At 33.6% G+C, this 20,853-nt stretch overlaps 1 protein-coding gene across 1 annotated transcript in view; it reads right to left on the bottom strand.

Moving 5' to 3' along the window:
- The window catches only part of NPFR (Neuropeptide F receptor), a 355,628-nt gene that overhangs the window by 14,194 nt on the left and 320,581 nt on the right, over positions 1–20,853 (bottom strand). Inside the window, exon 5 of the mRNA XM_072535514.1 lies at positions 16,812–17,069. Coding sequence (XP_072391615.1) covers positions 16,812–17,069 — 258 coding nt within the window. The remainder of the gene's footprint in view (positions 1–16,811; positions 17,070–20,853) is intronic.

Raw genomic sequence — 20,853 nt, 5'->3', positions numbered from 1 at the left:
AGCGGCTCTTTTAATATGCAAAAGATGGGGTATCCTGGAGAAAACATCCTTTTTATTTCGATATACTCTGTACGAGTACTAGAAACCAATTCGCTAAGAATTGTGCTTAGTTAAGGAGATATGTTGTGGAATGCAATTTTTAGATTCCCCATGTCTCTCATAACATCTTTATCAACGTCTGTTTTGCCTTTCAATTCTTAGAAGGCACAGATTAAAGCTGAATTCTGAATTTGGTTTCGAAAATTAGTTTACGATTTTATTATCAGATGTCGTTACATTACGTCTATACGAAGCCATGTTAGAGTTGCTTCCTAAGACAGAAAAGATTTATTTTCAAGTTCAGAGCGATTGCGAAAGCCGTTCTGATGAGGCCTATGAGGCCGAAATACGTATAAGCGGATGCGCAAGCGCCCTGTACGTGAAATCAAATCTTAACTGTCTTTTCCTTTTTATTTCGATATACTCTGTACGATGTACGATGTACGATGGAACAAAGAAGTCGGAAACTGGCGACCGTACAATGCGAAGAGACCATGAGGAAGACCTCAAATGCGCTGGAGTGACGATATCAAAAGAGTCGCAGGACCAATGTGGAAACGCCTAGCACACAACAGGGATGAATGGCGAGAAATGGGAGAGGCCTTTATTCGACAATTCGGATAGAAAAAGGGCTAAAAAAAAAATACTCTGTACGAGTACTAGAAACCAATTCGCTAAGAATTTTGCTTAGTTGAGAAGATATGATGTGGAATGCAATTTTTAGATTCCCCATGTCTCTCATAACATCTTTATCAACGTCTGTTTTGCCTTGCAATTCTTAGAAGGCACAGATTAAAGCTGAATTCTGAATTTAGTTTCGAAAATTAGTTTACGATTTTATTATCAGATGTCGCTACATTGCGTCTATACGAAGCCATGTTAGAGTTGCTTCCTAAGACAGAAAAGATTTATTTTCTAGTTCAGAGCAATTGCGAAAGCCAGTCTGATAAGGCCTATTAGGCCGAAATACGTATAAGCGGATGCGCAAGCGCCCTGTACGTGAAATCAAATCTTAACTGTCTTTTCCTTTTTACAAACATATTTATTTCTAAACTCAGAATTAATTATGCATATCCGAATGAAGCCAGACCTACAGATACTGTTGGTGTATCCATATAAGAAATATTTTTGTTTTTGAACGCAAAAGTAAGTTTATTTATTTTCCTTTAATGTACAATTGAGCCAATAATCTATAACATACCGAGCTGTGTTATCTGATTGTTTAATCGGTTTATTAATTTTCAAGAAAAACCTTTATTCTTGGCAACAATAACAAGTTTTTTCAAAAGAAATAAATATTGGGTTGAAATACATACTGATTCCATATAAGTTTGGTTGTTTAATGTCAGGTTTATTTATAAAATAGTTATTAAAATGTTTTCTAAGCAACAAATTAGTAAATTAATATTATTGTAAATCGTCATTTTAAAGCTTTAAACGTGTTTTATCAAATTATTACCTTCAAAATTATTAAAAATGGTTTAGTTTTTACTGATAAATAAAGGTTCTTAAAACTTATTTCTTTATTACTTATTTATCTTATACTTATTTCTTATCTTATTTCTTTGGACTTTATAGTTAATATTGCATTCAACTTACATAAAGCAAAATCCATTTGTTAAAACCGAATTTTCTAAGATCTTCGCGTATTCCGATTATATTTCATAATTTATCTAAGCACACTAAAGTAAAAAGCATCTACCAATATAGCAGATGAAAAATACGGATCATTTATCTTGTTTTTTACCTAATTAATTACCTACCAAACAAGATATAAAACACCTAATACACCAGCGCAAATTCTAGTGAATACAAGTAATTAATTAGAGCTTTTTGTTAAGCTGTGATGAATATTTGGAAAACAAAATAACAAAAACTAAAAAATATATAGTAGTCCTTTATAGCAGATCCATTATTAGGTTTTTGCATTGTTACACAAAAATTTCTCACGTAAAATTACTACGGTATTTTGCATTATGAAGATCAAATATTATTAAAATTATTTAAAAATTTTAAAATTCTATGTTCAAGTGAATGTTACTGAAAAAATACAAGCAATGCAAGGCCATGGCACTTTAACATATCTGCAATGTATAGCCCACCTCGTCACGCAATCTCCACAGATGAATACAAAGCCTTCTTTTAATTACGTGGCAGTAAATTCATAGCCGGGGAAGACTGAACAACAAAAGGTCGTAGTCTTCTAAAAGCAATGACGTAAATACAGCAACTCAATACTTCACCACACTTGTGCAAAAAGCGGCATGGCAATCTACGCCACGAACTGAACGCAAACCGACACATACCGCACATTCGCCAACTAATTGCTGAAAAACGACGTACAAGGAGAACCTAGCAAAGATCTAGAAACAAAATAGATCTATATATATTCAATAGACTATGTCCCTCTCCCACTATCCAACAAGTCCACCGAATCATAAATAAAACATTAAAAAGTCTTAAAGAAAAGAAATACTGCAACGCTGTGTTTCTAGACGTCTCGCAAGCGTTTGACAAAGTCTGGCACAGAGGTCTGCTTTACAAAGTAGAAATAACACTATCCAGTAACTATTTTCTTCTACTTACATAATTCCTACATATTAAATAGACATTTCCCTGTAAAATTCAAAGACCAACAATCCAACCTGTCCTATCAACTCTGGAGTCCAGCAGGGTAGTGTTCTGGGGCTGCTGCTTTTCTCACTCTACACAGCCGATATACTAATAATACTGCAATCGCTTCCTTTGCTGATGACGTAGCAATACTAGCTGTATTGCTACAGCTAAAATGAAGTTCCCATACAAGCCTCACAAAACCTGCAATATCATCGGAACATAATTAGTGATTGGTATACGAAATGGAGAACAAAAGTAACTATAAAACAAAATCAACTCAAATAACATTTACCAACCGTCACAACATATGCCCACCTGTAAGAATGGAAAATATAAGAATACCAACACTAACAGACGCTAAATACCTTGGTCTCCATCTTGACCAACGTCTCACTTGGAAGAAACATATCGTGACCAAAAAAAGGCAGCTCGACTTAAAATTCCGGCAAATGTATTGGCTCCTTAAACGTAAATGAAAACTTAACATCCAAAACAAAATTCTTCTATACAAAGCCATACTCAAACCTATCTGGTTCTACGGACTACACCTATGAGTCTGTGCAAAACCAACGTCGCTGTCGTTCGGTTACTACTATATTCAAGAAAGGAAATAAACTTGATTGCAATAATTATCGTCCAATCAGCCTGGTTCCTATTGTCGGCAAGGTCATGGAATCGATTATTTCGGAAGCTATGTCTGAGTTTCCTCGTCAATAAAATGTCATCTGTTACCAACAGCATGGCTTTATCAAAGGTCCTTTAACGATCACAAACTTACTTCATTGTGTAAATGATGGGTCAATATCTTTAAACAATCGGACTCCTATCGATGTAGTTTACTTAGATTTCTCCAAAGATTTCGACCATGTTCCAAAACGTCGGTTACTAGCTAAATTGGATCACTATGGTATCCGCGGAAAGTTAAACATTTGGATTCAAGATTTTCTATTCGACAGATACTTCAGGGTTCGTGTTGGGGAAGACCACTCACTAGATAAGCCAGTCAAAAGTGGAGTCCCACAAGGATCAGTACTTGGACCGCTACTTTTTTGTGTCTACACTAGTGATCTTTCGCTTATTGTATCCAGAAAGGTTTTCATTTACGGTAATGACACGAAACTATATGTAAATCCAACTATTAACCAACATGTTCTTTAACAAGATCTTGACGCAATATTCAAATGGTCCTTAGAATGGATACTTCCGATTAGTATTAAAAAATGCGTTGTTTTACATATTGGCAAAATTAACCCATCACTGCCGTACTTTATTAATGGAGATCCCTTAAACTTGGTAACCTCCCACAACGATCTCGGAGTGATAATTAATAGTGACTTAAATTGATCTGATCACAGAGTGTCGGTGTGTAAACGTGAAAACTCGAAACTGTTTTTGATCCGTAAATGTTTTACACTTATATCTCTAACCTCTGTTAGTAAACTTTACTCAATATCTTCTTCTTCTTCTTAAAGTTCCATCTCCTATCGGAGGTTGGATATCATAACAGCTATGGTCTCTTTGCTGGCTGCTGATCTGAAAAGTTGTAGTGAACTACAGTTAAACCATTCTCTAAGGTTCTTCAGCCAGAAGATACGTCTTCTTCCTATGCTTCTTCTTCCTTGGATCCTTTCTTGTATAATAATTCTCAGCAAGGAAGGATCCAAGGAAGAAGAAGCATAGAAGAAGCATTACTCAATATACGTTAGGCTTATTCTTGAGTTTGCCGGATCAGTGTGGAATCCAGATCTCAGTCGCGATAAAATCCTACTTGAAAATGTTCAGCGTAAAGCCACAAGACTGGCATACGGCCGTGTAAGACCTAACTATGAAGATAGAGTATCCATGGCTCATCTTACGATATTCGAGCAGCGACGTCTTCGAGGTGACCCAATTGTGTCCTTCCGTATTTTAAAACATAATTTTGGGAACCTAAGCACCATATTCACTTTGAATCAAGACGAAAGATTAAGAGGCCATCAATATAAATTAAAAAGGGGAACAAACAACTGCAAGGTCCAGAGTGAACTTCTTGCCAAATAGAATCTTTAATATCTGGAACAATTTGGATCAAGACACCATATCGGCAACTAGTGTTATTTTCGGACAGCATTATTTATTTATTTATTTTTTCACAATTCAATTTTTGTATGATAAACTTAATTATTTAAATTTACTTAAATTTATAATTGGTATTAGTTTGATAAGGATATTTTTTATTTTTTTCTTTTGGTTTTTGGGCATAATAGGAGCCCGCTTCTCTGTCCTTATTAGTTATATACTAATAATAATAATAATAACTTCGGAGTTCGTGCGAAGAGTAAGACAACTAAATTGGTCATATCTTAATAGTAAAAATTTGTTTAAGGCATTAAATACATACGCCTGTTCCGCGCTGAGCTACTCATTTGGTATTATAAAGTGGTCAAAAACGGATATAGAGGGTCTTCAGCGGAAAGTAAGAACAGTTCTCACAAAGGCGCAAAAACATCATCCACGCAGTGCAGTAGAGAGAACAACATTACCGCGGTATCAAGGGGGAAGAGGACTTATGGATATAGGTGAGCAATTGAATAAACAAATTTCTAATTTAAGAACTTATTTTCAGGTACAGGCTTAGACATCTACTTTACATCGAGCAATTTGCGCAGTAGATGATACGACGCCGCTTAAACTGGGGGAACAAGAAATGCGCATAAACCACCTGACTAAGCAAGACAAAATGTGCACCTGGATGAGTAAACCTGTGCATGGGCGACATCTTAATGAGATCAGCCAAGAATATGTCGACAATACAGCGTCGAACTATTGGTTGACATCAGGAAAGATGTTTCCCGAGACTGAGGGTCTCCTACTTGCCATTCAGGATCAGGTTATTTCAACTAAAAATTACCTGAAATATATTGTTAAAGATCCTCAAGTCCCAAATGACAAATGCCGATATGGATGCCAAGCCCAAGAAACCATCCAACATCTTACCGATGGCTGCCAGGCATTTGTCGGTACTGATTATAAGGAACGTCATGACTCAGTAGGAAAGATTATCCACCAAGAACTAGCTGACGAACTGGGACTTCTCCAAACCGACCATCTTCCTTATTATTAATACGTCCCTGATAGAATGCTTGAAAATAACAACTACAAGCTATACTGGGACCGCACTGTGCTAACAGACCAACCAGTGGCCCAGAATAGACCCGATCTCATACTAGTTAATAAAATTACTAGGCAAACAACACTTATTGATGTGGCGATACCCAACACCAATAATTTACGTGTTAAATACAACGAAAAGATCGCCAAATACCCAGATCTAGAAATACAAATCAGGAGACAATGGAAAATGGAAAGTACCCAGACGATACCTATTATTCTTTCTACCACTGGAGTCATCCCGAAGAGCTTCCTAGAAAACATAAAAAAGCTGGGTCTAAATGAACATCTATATAGGATTATGCAGAAAGCTGTGTTACTTTCGACGTCCAGAAGAGTACGAAAATTTTTGGGAGATACACCGACATACCAAGTCACCTAGGACTCGATAACATGGAAAGAGTCCCACCACAGCTCAATCCTTTTGATACCGTAGGTATCTGGGATGAGTGAATTTTCCCCCTAGAGGGAGTGTGAGTCGTATGGATAATAATAATAATAATAATAATGATCAGAGAAAAATCCAGAAACTAAATAAAATATAGGGTATTATTTTTAAAATAAAAAGATAGTATTGGCCACTGTTACATGAAACGCTCTGTATGAAAATTTTTTATTGCATAAGTACGCAACTAAAAATACCAATCGACGTGTTTGAGCGTTTTTTTAACACGCCCCTATTGATTTATTTTAGAATTTATGCCATTTGGCTGTTCCACTCAGTATGAAAAGTAGTTCTCACTCAGTCACTCAGTAGTTCTTATCATAACAACTTTCTTTTTGTCTGTGTACTTATTTTATTGTTTTATGATTAAATGAAAGAGACTCTGATTCTGTTTTGCACTTGATATTCTACCTATATCACAACATTACCAGACTGCAATCCTAGGTAGACAAATCACGACATTGTTTTATTGACCATACAACACATTGCAATCGCTGTGACATTTCCACTTCTATATTCATTTCACAGTAGGTACCAATTGTCGTTATTGTCACATTGACATTAAAAATTTTAAATGAAGTTCTGAAAGAATAAACAAATAATAATTATTAAAATTCCTATAACCTTGTACACCGTCTAAGAAAAAGTGCAACTTGTAACATGGTACTTCCAGGGTCATTCGATACTTGAAGTAATAGATTTATTTATTGTTGCCTTCGAAAATAGTCCCCCACCAAGTGTCACAACAGTTAAAAATACCGTTAAACATTTTCAAACTTCGGGATGTGTAAACAGTTGTAAAAAGAGTCATAAAGGTAATGAACCACGTGTTAGACCTATCGATGAGGAGCGTCAAAACAGGGATATTGATATTTGTGCTTTTGTGGAAGCTAGTGTACCCTGCAATAGTGTACAAATTGCTAGGGAAGTTAACGTAAATGCTCGAACTGTCCAGCGAGTTCTCAAAAGGAATGGGTATCACTGTTTTAAGATACAATCAACACAAGAACTGTTTCCGGAAGATAACTTTAGGCGGATGGAGTTTTGTGAAATTATGTTAGATAAACAGAATGAAAATGTACACTTTTTAAAAAATATTTAATTTTCTGACGAATCTTCATTTTCATTACATAAAAAACACAATCCATCCGTTGCAAGGTATTATTCTCGGAAAAATAAGCACCTCAGCGTTGCAGTGCGAACGCAGCATCCGCAAAAGTTAAATGTTTGGACTGGGATGTTAGGCGACCATATATCGGTCTATTTTTTATCGATGGAAACCTAAACAGGCCCAAATATTTACAACTTTTACAGAATGAGATCATTCCGGTAGTTCGACACCTTCCCGTTAATTTTCAGGAGATTTATTTCTAACAGGATGGGTGTTCGGCTCACAACTCTAGAGCAACTATTAAGTTCCTTAATCAAACGTTTCCTGGTCGACTGATAAATACACTGGTACAATTAAATAGCCCGCTAGATCCTGTGATTTAGCGCCTAACGATTTCATTTTTTGGGGTTTTCTCAAAGAAAACATATAAAGGCATCAGTTTGAAAGGGCCACAAACCTAGTCGAATTAAGGGCAAAAATACTTCATTTTTATGCAAGCATTACAACAGCTCTACTCCAAAATATAAGGAGAAATCTATATGACAGATTTGGTTACCGTTTAGCACAAGGAGGTGGAATATTTGAGCCCTTAATTCATTAATCTGCTTTCCTAATTTTTATTTTTTGTTAGGTACTTTTTAAGAAGTTTTATAGGTGCTTAATTAGGTAGTATCTTGTTAAAGTTTAGAAGAATTTTATTGTTTTATTTTTATTTAAAAGTACACACGATTTTTATTCTGATTTTTTTCTTCTTTCTTGTCTTTCTTTATTTGTATTGCTATTAAGGCTAAAAAATAACAAAAAAATTAGTTTTAGAGCATTTTAGAGCATTATAATAAATATACTCTAGACATGGGATTGCAATAAGTCAACAAAACGTCGTTATCTATATACATAAAATATTACTTTAAAAAGGTCAGAAAACTTTGACAATCCTTGAACATCAAAGCGAAATAAACTTGATATTTATATATCTGTTGCTTGTTTGTACAGCTGCCGTAAATCCCTTTTTTATAATTGCCCGACATTCAGAACGCCTGAATGTGTTTAATCATTTGGTCACGTAAACGTTTACAACAAAAAACAAATTCGTCACGTTCATCAAATTAAATATACTTTTACTACCATCTCCATTTCCAGGGTTGCACCACGAATATATTTTTGTTGCCATGTTAAAAAATGTATCGTGATTACGTGGCTGATTTCCATGAAGTTTGTGTAATGAATGATAAATTTTAATTACAAAAAATTATATTATTCCTGTAGGTACTTAATGCATTAAGAAACGATAAATTAAAGTGTCTTAAAGGTGTCTACTTGCAGAAGTTGGCTCTCATTATGTCAAAAATATTAACGATACTTTCCCTACCAGCAGCCGTCTCATCCATTGTTTTATGCTAAGTAACCGAAATAGTTTCTTACTCCCAGATATGATTTACTGCATTTTTTTCGTATATCTTAGGTCGTCATTAGGTTTGACACATGGTCTGTGCAAATAAGCAAGGTCTTGTGTAAATAAAAGTTACTTACCTCTGACTTGGGCGTTACTATAGTTTATTTTTATGAACGAGAGAGTAATTAGCATAATTTTAACTGGTAGCTCCGACCACTCCATGGGCGTGCTCAAGATTAATTGAAAAATTACTTTGAATAATTGTAAAAAATAAATGAATTATTTCAGTGTTATAAAGTGTTATGTGTATGTAAACAAAAGTGACCTCTTTTATCACACACTATATTAGAACTGACTGGCCTACATTAAAAAGGGTTTTAAAAAATTCACATTTTTTTTAATTTGTAAAAATTACAAAAGAGAAAAAGAGTTTTTAAAACCGTCTAAGGTATGTTAAATAGATGAATAAAAATATTAATATAAAACTTACAGCTACTTGTTACAAATCCAAATCAGATTCAGAAGATGAACTTTCAGAACCAAGATTTATAATAACTGGCTCGATCATTTTATCAGTAATATTGTCCAGCTTCCACATTTTTTCCTCTTCTTTAATAGTGTGATTTACTGCCTTTTCCCAGTTTTCAGGTTTTACATTATTTACGGCCTCCAAAAACAACTGTTTAACATCATGAATTTTAAAAGTGGTATTTTTTCTTGAAACTTCACTCTTTATCTGTGCCCATACCAGTTCAATCGGGTTTAATTCACAATGATATGGTGGGGATCTAAGTACTGTCATTCCACGATTTTTGGCAATTTCATCAATTTCGTATTTTTTAAATTTTTCTTTATGAAGGGCACACAACGAATAAAGTTCCTTTCTTATAGATCCGGGATGGTACATAATATTTTTTGAACTCAGCCAATTCTGCAAGTCTTTTTTTAACCACTTGGTTGTGGGCAGTCCTTCTATAAGTCTGGAGTGATAACTTGCATTATCCATTACTATTACACAGTTCTTAGGAAGAAGATCTATCATTTGTTCGAACCATTCTTGAAAGACATCAGCGTTCATGTCTTCATGGTAGTCACCGGTACGAGTTGATTTAAAAGTTAATAAACCACCTTCAACAAAACCGTCTGAACTGCCAATGTGTACTATTATCGGCCTGCGTCCCTTTCCTGATGGTGGGTTTAAACCAGTAGATAAGTTATTTACAAAAGCGTGTCTTTGACTTGTAACAGTTTCATCCTGCCAAAATTTATTTGGTGTATGACCCTCGTTGATCCATGTTTCATCAAGATAAAATATTTTTCTTTTTTGGTTTCTCATTTCCTTTATGGTTCTTAGAAAATGTCTTCTCCATATGACAATATCGCTTCTTTCTAATAAAATAGACTTTCTGGGATTCTTTTTCCAGCGGAAGCCTATTTCTTTTAAAAGTTTCCATAACGTACTTCGACTCATTTCTGGGTAATCCTTATCATCTCGAACTGAGACAAGAACTTTATCCAATGTTGAACATTCTTGTCTAAAGAAGAATTCATGCACTTTCCGTCGAAGTCCTTCTTTAAAATGATATTCTATTTGAAATTTTGGTTTCCCTGGAGCATTACGTGGCATTTGAAAACTACCACATTTCTCTTCTTTAATAACTCTGTAAATCGTAGATTTCCCAACACCAAGTGTACTGCTAACTAACTCAACGGTCTCATCAACACTTTCACATAAACGTTTGTCTGTAAATGATTTAAAACAATTAAATATTAATGTTTTTCCATTAACTGTTAGAGGACCAATTTTTCGGCGTTTACACGGCACTTCCAAATTTTCCATAACTAGTATACACAATAAACTGCACCTTGCAACTGGAGTACCTACTTTTAGTGAACTGTTAAGAATTTTGAATACGTCACTTGGACCTTCCTATATACAAAATGGAAAAACCCACTATCACATTTTCTGTGGAATAAGTTTAGAAGGTAATTATCTAGCCAATTACTGTAATAGATTCCTGGAATTAAAGAATTAAATGTTTGATTGTTGAAACCCTTACTTCGTGGAATGCACTCATGCAGATAGAATAAAACGTTTTATTTTATCTAAAGAATTAAACTTTATTTTGCAAATAGGCAAAGAATTAAACTTTATTTTGCAAATAGATAAAATAAAACGTTTTATTTTATCTAAAGAATAAAACTTTATTTTGCAAATAGGTAGGTACTTATTAAACTTTTATTGGTTATATATAACCAATAAAATAAACATCTTACATTTCTTGCAAATTCATTAGTACCTGTTAACCTCCATCACTCCGACACTGGCAACCTTATTTAGGGATTAGTAAGCCTGACAACTATTGTATTCTATTCTGCTCCAACCTTTATACCTGGTGGTCATACTCAATTTAAAATTGTTTTCCTATATACTTCTGTAAACTTGTTGACAAATATCTGTTTTTCATTGAGTCACCCGTATCAACAGTTTAGGGATTTGCATACATAATTTATTGTTTTATTACTCTCTCATACATAAAAATACACTATAATACCTTCTGCAAATCGAAGCATATTGTTAAAAACGATTTATTGTTTTTGATAATTCCTTCCAATGTCTTTGTTGAAAACATGGCTATTGTAATTTTCCTCGATTGATTGAGTTCTTTTCCCCGGATCTGTATTGTTATAAGCACTGCATACTGAACATTGATCTTTCTTAGGCTTGAAAAATGCAATGTTCAATTGTAAGTTTAGAGTATCCTTTTATTGTCTAACTATAGCGACGGCATCCCATTTTTTGAGTTTGGCATATTCCACATACATTCGGTGCATTACAGATATGTTTAAGCCCTCTTCTAGGTACATGCGTTTTGAGTTCTTCCTTGTATAATGAGAAGGTACAAGTGGAAATAATTTTATATGTTCTACAATATTATCTTTTACACTATTCGGGATCTTCTGCGGTCTAGTATTATGTTTTCCTCTCTTATCTGCTTCTATGGTACCAGCTTCACTATTTGTTTGTCATTCAAGAACATTGTCTTGCAAATTTGTTTCTCGACATTACCAATAATAAATTTATTACATTTATAATATAGAGTTGCAGATATAAGTCTATTACATTTATATCTGCAACTATCCTTATAAGGAACCTTCATCGTCTTTGCAGAGGTATAAACCTATCTTTGCAGTTCTTATATTCTAGACCGCTATTAAGTTCTCTTTTGACTTTTTTGTCAATCCATTCGTTTTCTTAGTATCTTAACCTTTTTTGTCACTTTTCACTTTCTTTTTTAGGATAGTCTGTCCAATGACACACTACTTCTCTTGTTATCAGATAGATTCAAATTTTCGTTTTCGGCTTCTGATCCTGAGGAAACATAGTTCGGATCTTCATCGGAATAATCAGACGGAAATATATTGGTATCACTGTCAATGGTATGATTGTCGTCGTTACTTTCATTTTCGTTGTCTCAAACAAAAAAAAATTAAAAAATTTAAATTAAAAAATAAGAAACGTTTAAATAATTAAATACCTAGATTGTTCCTTGATCCTGAGCGAACATAGTTTGGATCATCATCGAAATAATCAGAAAGAAATATATTGGTATCAATGTCAACGGTATGATTGTCGTCGTTACTTTCATATTCGTTGTCTAAAAAAATATAAAATTTAAATAATAAAAAAAGAAACGTTTAAATGATTAAATACCTAGATTGTTTCTTTGAAATTAACTTTTTTACTGTCCATAATATGTAGAACATTCAGATTTTAAGCAGTAATTCAAATAAATATAATGACAGCAACTTACCTGATGCTATTTGTGTATTATTATTAGCAAGTAATCCCAAAATTCGTTTAGTTCTGTGCGACACTATTATAAATTATTATAATAATAAACAAGATTCCCTTTAGTACTTCATTTAATGTGAAACGATTAATGACGTGACGTCTAATATTATACATTTAACATAACCTATAATTTTATTCGCTTGAAACGTATTCGCTCCGTACGTGACCATGGTAGGGGTACCTTGAAACGATGTCAGCGTCCGTAGCGGCGAAATATGACAAACAAAAATGTGTGCAAATACATGTTGCATATTTAATTGTGCTAATAATAGAAAAAATAGTAAGTGTAGATTTTATAGGTTCCCAAAGATTACATATAAATTAGAGAAAAGAAAAAGATGGATCCGCACTAATAATCTGGAAAAGTAAATATCACATAACCTCATTTTTATGCAATTGAAATAGGAAATATTTAAATAATTTACCTTAAATGATATTTTATAAGGCTTCAAGCTAACTGCAGAGTGCCTGATGACTTTAGCTTTTATATCATACCTTTTACTATTACTGTTTTTAATTATATGCTCTTTCACGTGAAAAACTTGATTTGCCAGTACTAGATTTTTCCCTTTCTTTTCCGTTTGGGGTTAAAAAGATATATTATGATGAATTTTGAGAAACCCAGTTTTTAATACTACATTTATTTTGTACATAAACTGAAAAAATATTAAAAAGTGAATTATTAATAATTGTCAATTTCGCCTGTATTTGCCACAATGTCAAACATATGTCATATGTTTAACCTGAAAATTGGTAGGTCCAAAACAGTCAGATGAAGGCGGTAGGTTATTTCTTGTTTAAAATAATATATCTTATATGAAAGCTTATCAGCTTTCTACAGACTATTTAGTTATTTTGGCATAGCACAATCACAATACACAACAATAATTAGTTTTTAAAGCTATTAATCTAAATTTAATATGTATTTATAAATACAATTTATTAATATATATTATGATCAAATTGTGTAGGAAATCAAAACATAAACAAAATTCTTACTCTAAAAAAGCAGCAACACTTTAAACAATTTTGCCACACGCTGAACTATCAAAAAAATTTGAAGTATTCCCATATCAGTTGCGTACAATTGTCTAATATATATATAATTAAAATTATTATTATGTAGAATATTAGACTTAAAGAGATATTTCATAAAATTTATATTATTAATAATAACAAATGTTTTTGGTTATTTTTTAAATCAATATAATTCCAAAATTCCCAATATAATGATGATTACATTTTTCTGAATATTATACCATGTTGACGCCTATAAAAGATCGAGCGGTTCCGTATGGGATTCGTATTATTAGCTATTTATTAGCTGTTTAAGAAAATGTGAACTCTAAGGTTGACGTTCTGGAAATTTTAAATATAAGTGACGTCACTTTATATAAATTGTGACGGGCACGCATTTTTATGTGAAAAATACTATAGTAACTCCACAATACCACTTTCTTCGCGGTAAAGTACATTGAGCATTGAGATTTACATTTATGTATATTGTGTTGTTTCGACTTTATTTTATGGAATGGAATCTTGGACCTTGAATGCGACATCAATGAAAAAACTGGAATCATTCGAGCTGTGGGTGGACAGAAGAATTCTGAAAATATCATGGACAGAACACGTCACAAACAAAGAGTTTCTGGGAAGGATGAACAAAGAAATGGAAATTTTAAATACAATAAAAACAAGAAAATTAGAATATCTCGGACATATTACACGTGGAGAGAAATACACATAGCATAGGGAGGCGTAGAATGTCATGGCTGCGCAACCTGAGAGTGTGGTAAGGATGTACATCAAATGAACTTTTCAGAGCAGCCGTCTCAAAAGTCCGAATAGCTATGATGATTGCCGACCTCCGCCGCGGAGATGGCACTTGAAGAAGAAGATATTGTGTTGTCTATATTACGTTATTATAGTATTCTCTCGAAGAAATTTCGGTATCATGAAATCTGTTTATGGTAATAACTCAAAATTGAAAAAAAAAACAAGTACAGTTTTCGTTGGGAGGGTCGATATATACGTGTATATAAATAAGAATAAAAAGAAGTGTAAGTGTTTGGGAAAGTATATACTATTTGTTTTCATATTTATACATTTAATATTTTTCTGTTACAGTACTGTAATGTTATCTAATTCAATACTGTGTTCTAACGACTTTGGTAAAATATATTGCTTCCTGTAAAATTGTTAAACTGGCCATCTCATGTATTATGTTTTTAGTACGGAGAATTTGACTTCTCTTTTGTATTCTGTGTCACAAATGTACACGCAAGTGTACGGTTTCGTATTACGGTCTCAATTAACTTAAATTATCGCATTCAAAATCATAATACAATAGGGTGATTTATTGATGTATCCTCTTCCACCCAACTGCCAAGAGGTTCTTTTCTGACCTGCAATCTCGACACTTCCTCCCAAGACAGCGAACCAAACGGACCTAGTGTGTTATAGGTTCTCGCCATCGAGCGTCGGCGGGCGCCCCGACGCGGTACCAACGAGATTTCCTTGGCTAAGAATACGACTCCAATATTTCAAAGGGTAAGTCTATATTCTTTATACAAACATCAATAATGAGTAAGACCAGTTAATTTCCTAATTTACTGACAGTTGTATTTGCTATTTGTCGCTAATTTATTCACAAACAAAATATTACATTTTTATCTTTATAATTATTTATCTAATATCATTTAACCAGCGACCTCTTAAGTTTTATACAAAACAGTAAGAATGATAAAACAGTCACAAAAAAATTTTCCAATAACAAATAAGACACTTTTTTACGTAGAGTTTTTTATAGTCGACCGCAAATAAAATAATTCTTGGAAAGAAGATAATTACGAGTATTTTCTATTTTATTTGCAGACGTCTTAATTGGCAAAGTTTTCTTATGGCTATTAATTTGTAACGACCAACCGTTAATTTAAAACCTTAAAAGCATTATATTACTCTAAGAAATATATCCCAATTATATAGTAATATATATTAAACTTAAACGTTTTTAATGAAAAAATTGGATTTTAAACTAAACTTTTTGCATATAATCCAAGTAAATATCTGGTGCACTTCTGACTTCACATCATGTTCTTTACTATACCCTGTATATATACATTATATGTACTATACGTCTCACGTCGTTTGACTTTATGTGTCATATGCTAGTATTATGCTAGTTGTTTATTTTGTAATGAGTCAGAGGCCTTTTTCAGTTCAATAAAGCAACCTTACCTTATATTTACCTTATCCTTTATATATAGAGCAAATATGTCTATTATCATTTATAGATCCATAGTGTCATGCAATCTGTCGTATGTCGTTATACGTTCATTAATAACGAAGACGATGTGTAGTGCCTTTTTGGTAGTCTCCTTGTTTATTCTTTGTACCTAAATATATTCGCCATTTCCTCCCCTTTCAATTGCTATGTCGCATGTTAGGACTTCTTCAGTTATTTAGTACTCAGTCAGAGGTCTTCTTTAAGCCAATAAATCAAAATTTGTCTTTTAGTTAATCTATTCTTATCCATAATGCCCTATGACATCTCGTATGTAACTATGCGTTCATTAATAATGAAGATACTGTGTAGTGCCCTTTTGGTAGTCGCCTTGTTTGTTCTTTCTATCTTAATATATTCGTGATATCCTTCCCTTTCATTGAACGTATTATACGCTCCAATCGGACAAATAACAAAGAGGATATGTTGTGACCGCAATGTGTTTTTTCTGCCTTATAATATTCGCTACCCCCTTTTCTTTCCAATGATGTATCATACGTCACGATTCGACAAACAATTCTACCCCCACCACAAATCGCTCAAAAATGAGCCGAATAAAACTTGAATAATCATTTTCTTATGGGATTTTACATGGGACATGAAGCAATAACGGTACAGCAGGTATTTTTACAGGTATAGCTTTTACTTAATTTTGTTTAATTTAACTTAATTTTCTTTAATTGTTATTTGATTCTGCTTAATTATATTTATTTTATTTATTTAGGTTTTGTTTTATTTAAATTAATTTAATTTTATTTTGGTAAAACTTTGACGTTTGTTAAACATCATTTTATTTTTATAGTAAGTGTATGTTTATCTTACCCAATGACATATAATAAATATAAATTATACGCCATTGATATTACCTTACAATTACAGTAACCTATATTTTTAGTAATTTTAAGTAAATCTACTTACCGATACAATAATAATGGGCAGTGTGTACTGGAAAATTAACGAAAATATCGAGTAGTACGCCCTGCCGTGATCTACTGGCCAATTTTCTATACAAAAGTTGAGATTTAAACATTCCGACTCCATTTCGACTGTGTGGTGTACAAGATGTCTTACAACGAATAGGGGCATTGCAAGTAATAGTGCCACCATCCATATTAGGAGAAGAATAAGCGTTGCTCCAAACTGTTGTAAACTCTCCTTAGTTGGATATACGATAACCTGTAATGAAAAGGTTTACCGATAAGTAAGGTATTCACGTCGCTATTTAGACTAAACATTACAAAGAGCTATCTATGAATATGTACAAAGTTTCTTGTTCAGTTTGTGGCAAAATTGTAAGTATTAAGTATTTAATACTTTTCTATAATTGATATGGTATTTAAAATATTTTATTGATTGCGTAAACTAACGTTAATAAAACGAAAATAATATAAATTAAGTTTTAATATAATACCAATACCCATTTATATATATTTTATTATAAAAGAACTATTTTAATTATCACTAAAATATTAGTGATTGCCATGCAATAATCGTGCAGTTACATTAATGAAATTTCTTCTATTGATGCCTTCAGTTTAAAATTATAAAGAAATTGGTTCCAACTGTAGTTATTTATTCACTGTTAAAACTAGTGGAAGACGATAACGTGGAAGTATTGGCAGATTTATTCAACAATACGTTGTATGGTGTACGATACGGGAATAATACTACAAGAGTAGCTGAAGACAGCATTTATAACCATCCCTAAAAAACAAGCAGCAAAAGAGCGCTCTGATTATCGAATCCGGAGCCTCATGAGTCATACTTTAGAAGTACTGCTAAAAGTAATACATAAATAAATATACAAAAGGCTAGAGGAGGATATTTGCGAGACGCAGTTTGGGTTTCGAAATGGAATGGGTACTAGATAAGGACTATTTGCCATCAACATATTGATCTAAACGTGTGGTTTGTTGACTACGAAAAAGCTTTCGATAAAGTAAGACATGGAACTATGGAACCAAAGTGCCATAGTTTAAATTGATGGGCAACACTCAGAAGAAATGAAGATCTGTAGAAGAGTTAGACAGGGATGTGTTTTATCGCCACTTTTGTTGAACTTATATTTTGAAGAAAATTTCTAAAACACGCTCAATATTATCAAAGTGGGAGTTACCGTTAACGGAAAATTAATTAACAACTTACGATATGCAGATGACACTGTGATCATAGCATCGAGTATAGAAGATCTACAATATCTTATCGAAAGCTTAAGTATGAATAGTGCTGAGATGGGAATTACTATAAACGCTAAAAAAGTTACAAAAAGATCACAAAATATTCATCACATATTAACAATCAATGATAACGTGATACAACAGGTAGAAAAATATCAGTACTTGAGAACTTTGATTAATGAAACCATTGATCATACTGCAGAAATAAACAGGCGAATAGAGATTGCCAGATTAGCATTTATACGAATAAAGCCACTCCTAACGTGCAAAAATCTAAATTTGGAAATCAGACTACGTACCATTCGCTGTTATATATTTTCAATATTATTCAATATTATTATATGAAACTAAAGAGAATCTAACAATTAGTGAACAATGGGAAATGTGTAAAAATTACATTAAAGACGCAGCAAATAACATTCTAGGGCCGCAAAGACCACCACCACGCAATGAGTGGTTCGATGCCGAGTGCGAGGACATTACAAGAAGAAAGAACAATGCATATAAACTGATGCAGCAAAGAAGAACCCGAGAAAAAGAACAAAAATATAAGGATCTCAGAAGAGAAGAGAAGTACATCCATCGGAGAAAAAAGCAAACTTATGAAAATAGAATATTGGAAGAACTTGAGGCATTAAAAAAGGAAAATCAAGCAAGAAAATTCTATAAAAATCTAAATAAAGCAAGAAAAGAATTTAAACCAAGGATCGGACTATGTAAGGATAAGGAGGGGCATATACTCAATACAAAAGAAGAAGTATTGAAAAGGTGGGTGGAACACTATAAAGAACTGCTTACTATCGAAGTAGAAGATCCAAATCAACCACCCCCAGGAGCAAACAACAATACACCATTGGAGCCTCCATCAATTCAGGAAGTACGGGATGCAATAAAACACCTAAAAAATAATAAATCTCCAGGAAGTGATGGTATACCCGCGGAACTTATTAAATGTGGAGGTGCTACTCTGACTAATCATATATATAAAATCATACTGAGAGCCTGGAATGAGGAACAAATCCCAGAAGAGTGGTGTATTGGGATCGTTTGCCCGCTACACAAAAAGGGCGATGAATTAGAATGTAGAAACTATAGGGGAATAACCCTCCTTAATACAGCATACAAAATATTTTCGAGTATTTTATATGGTCGCCTGAGTGAATATTCAGAGGAGCTTCTTGGCGAATATCAAAGTGGTTTTAGGCCTGGTCGATCAACAACAGACCAGATCTTTGTGCTAAGGCAAATACTGGAAAAAACCAATGAATTTAATATCGACACATACCATCTTTTCGTAGATTTTAAATCGGCCTATGATAGTGTCCTAAGAAATAAATTGTATGAAGCCATGGATGAATTCCACATCCCCGATAAACTGATAAGATTGGTTAAGGCTACAATGCGTAAAGTTGTTTGCAAAGTCCAAATACAGGGCGAACAATCACAGGCATTTGAAACGCATGTTGGACTGCGACAGGGAGATGCGCTGGCGTGTCTCCTTTTCAACATAGCTTTGGAAAAGGCGGTCAGGGATGCCCAAATAGACAGCAGTATAAATGTATACCACCTTGTCACACGCCTCAAAAAATATGGGCCTGCAAGTAAATGAAAATAAAACTAAGATAATGGCATCAACACCCAACAATAGAGCCAGAAACATCGCCCACCAACTCACGGTTGATAATTCTACCTTTGAAGTGGTGGACAAATTCACATACTTAGGCTCCCTGATCACCAAGGAGAACGTCATGACGGAAGAAATCAAGCGAAGAATAATCCTAGCAAACAAATGCTATTTTGGACTGAGTAGACATATGAGAAGCAGAAACTTAAGCCAAAAAACAAAAATAACCATATACAAAACCCTTATACAACCAGTGTTGACATATGGGTCAGAGGCATGGATCATTTCCAAGGCAGATGAAAATCTCCTGCTTATATTTGAACGAAGGATCCTGAGAAGAATATTTGGTGGCATCTATGAAAATGGTGTTTGGAGAAGGAGGTACAACTACGAGATATATCACAGATATAAACATATATTTGGTGGTAAAGACGTAGTATCCTTTATAAAAATAGGAAGACTAAGATGGGCAGGACATCTGGCAAGATCACAGCAGAACAACCCTTCTAGAAGAATCCTTATGTCACAAGCTGTGGGAAGTAGAAAAAGGGGTAGACCAAAACTCAGATGGAGGGATGGTGTAGATGAGGATGGTGACAAATAGGCGCAGCAAACTGGCAACAGTTGGCAATGGATAGAACTGACTGGCGTAATAGACTTGGGAAGGTCGAGGCTCTTTTATAGGGTTATAGCACCAATGATGATGATGATTATATGGAATTGGACATTAAAAAATTGCAATTTAAAAAAAAATCAAGGCTTTCTAACTCTGGTTATACCGCAGAGTATTAAAAATATCATGGACTGATAGAATTACAAATAAAGAAGTCTGGAGAGTGTTGGTAAAGAAACAGAACTAATCGCCACTATACAAACCAGAAAACTGGAATATCTAGACCACGTGATGAGGGGACCAAAATATGAAATTTTCAGACTCATAATACAGGAAAAGATTCAAAGAAGAAAATCTATTGGCCGAAGGCAGAACTGGTGGTTGAAGAATCTACGTGATTAGTATCAATGCAGATCGATTGATTTGTTTAGAGCAGCAAGTTCAAAAATAAAAATAGCCATTATGGTTGCCAACCTCCGTAGGTAGACTGCGTTCTAAGAAGAAGAAGTTATTACAGGTTGCATGCGAAAAGAAATTTCAGATATA

Source organism: Diabrotica undecimpunctata, chromosome 6 (genome assembly GCF_040954645.1).
Source record: "Diabrotica undecimpunctata isolate CICGRU chromosome 6, icDiaUnde3, whole genome shotgun sequence".
NCBI lineage: Eukaryota > Metazoa > Arthropoda > Insecta > Coleoptera > Chrysomelidae > Diabrotica > Diabrotica undecimpunctata.
This window is presented reverse-complemented; position numbering and strand designations above follow the sequence as displayed.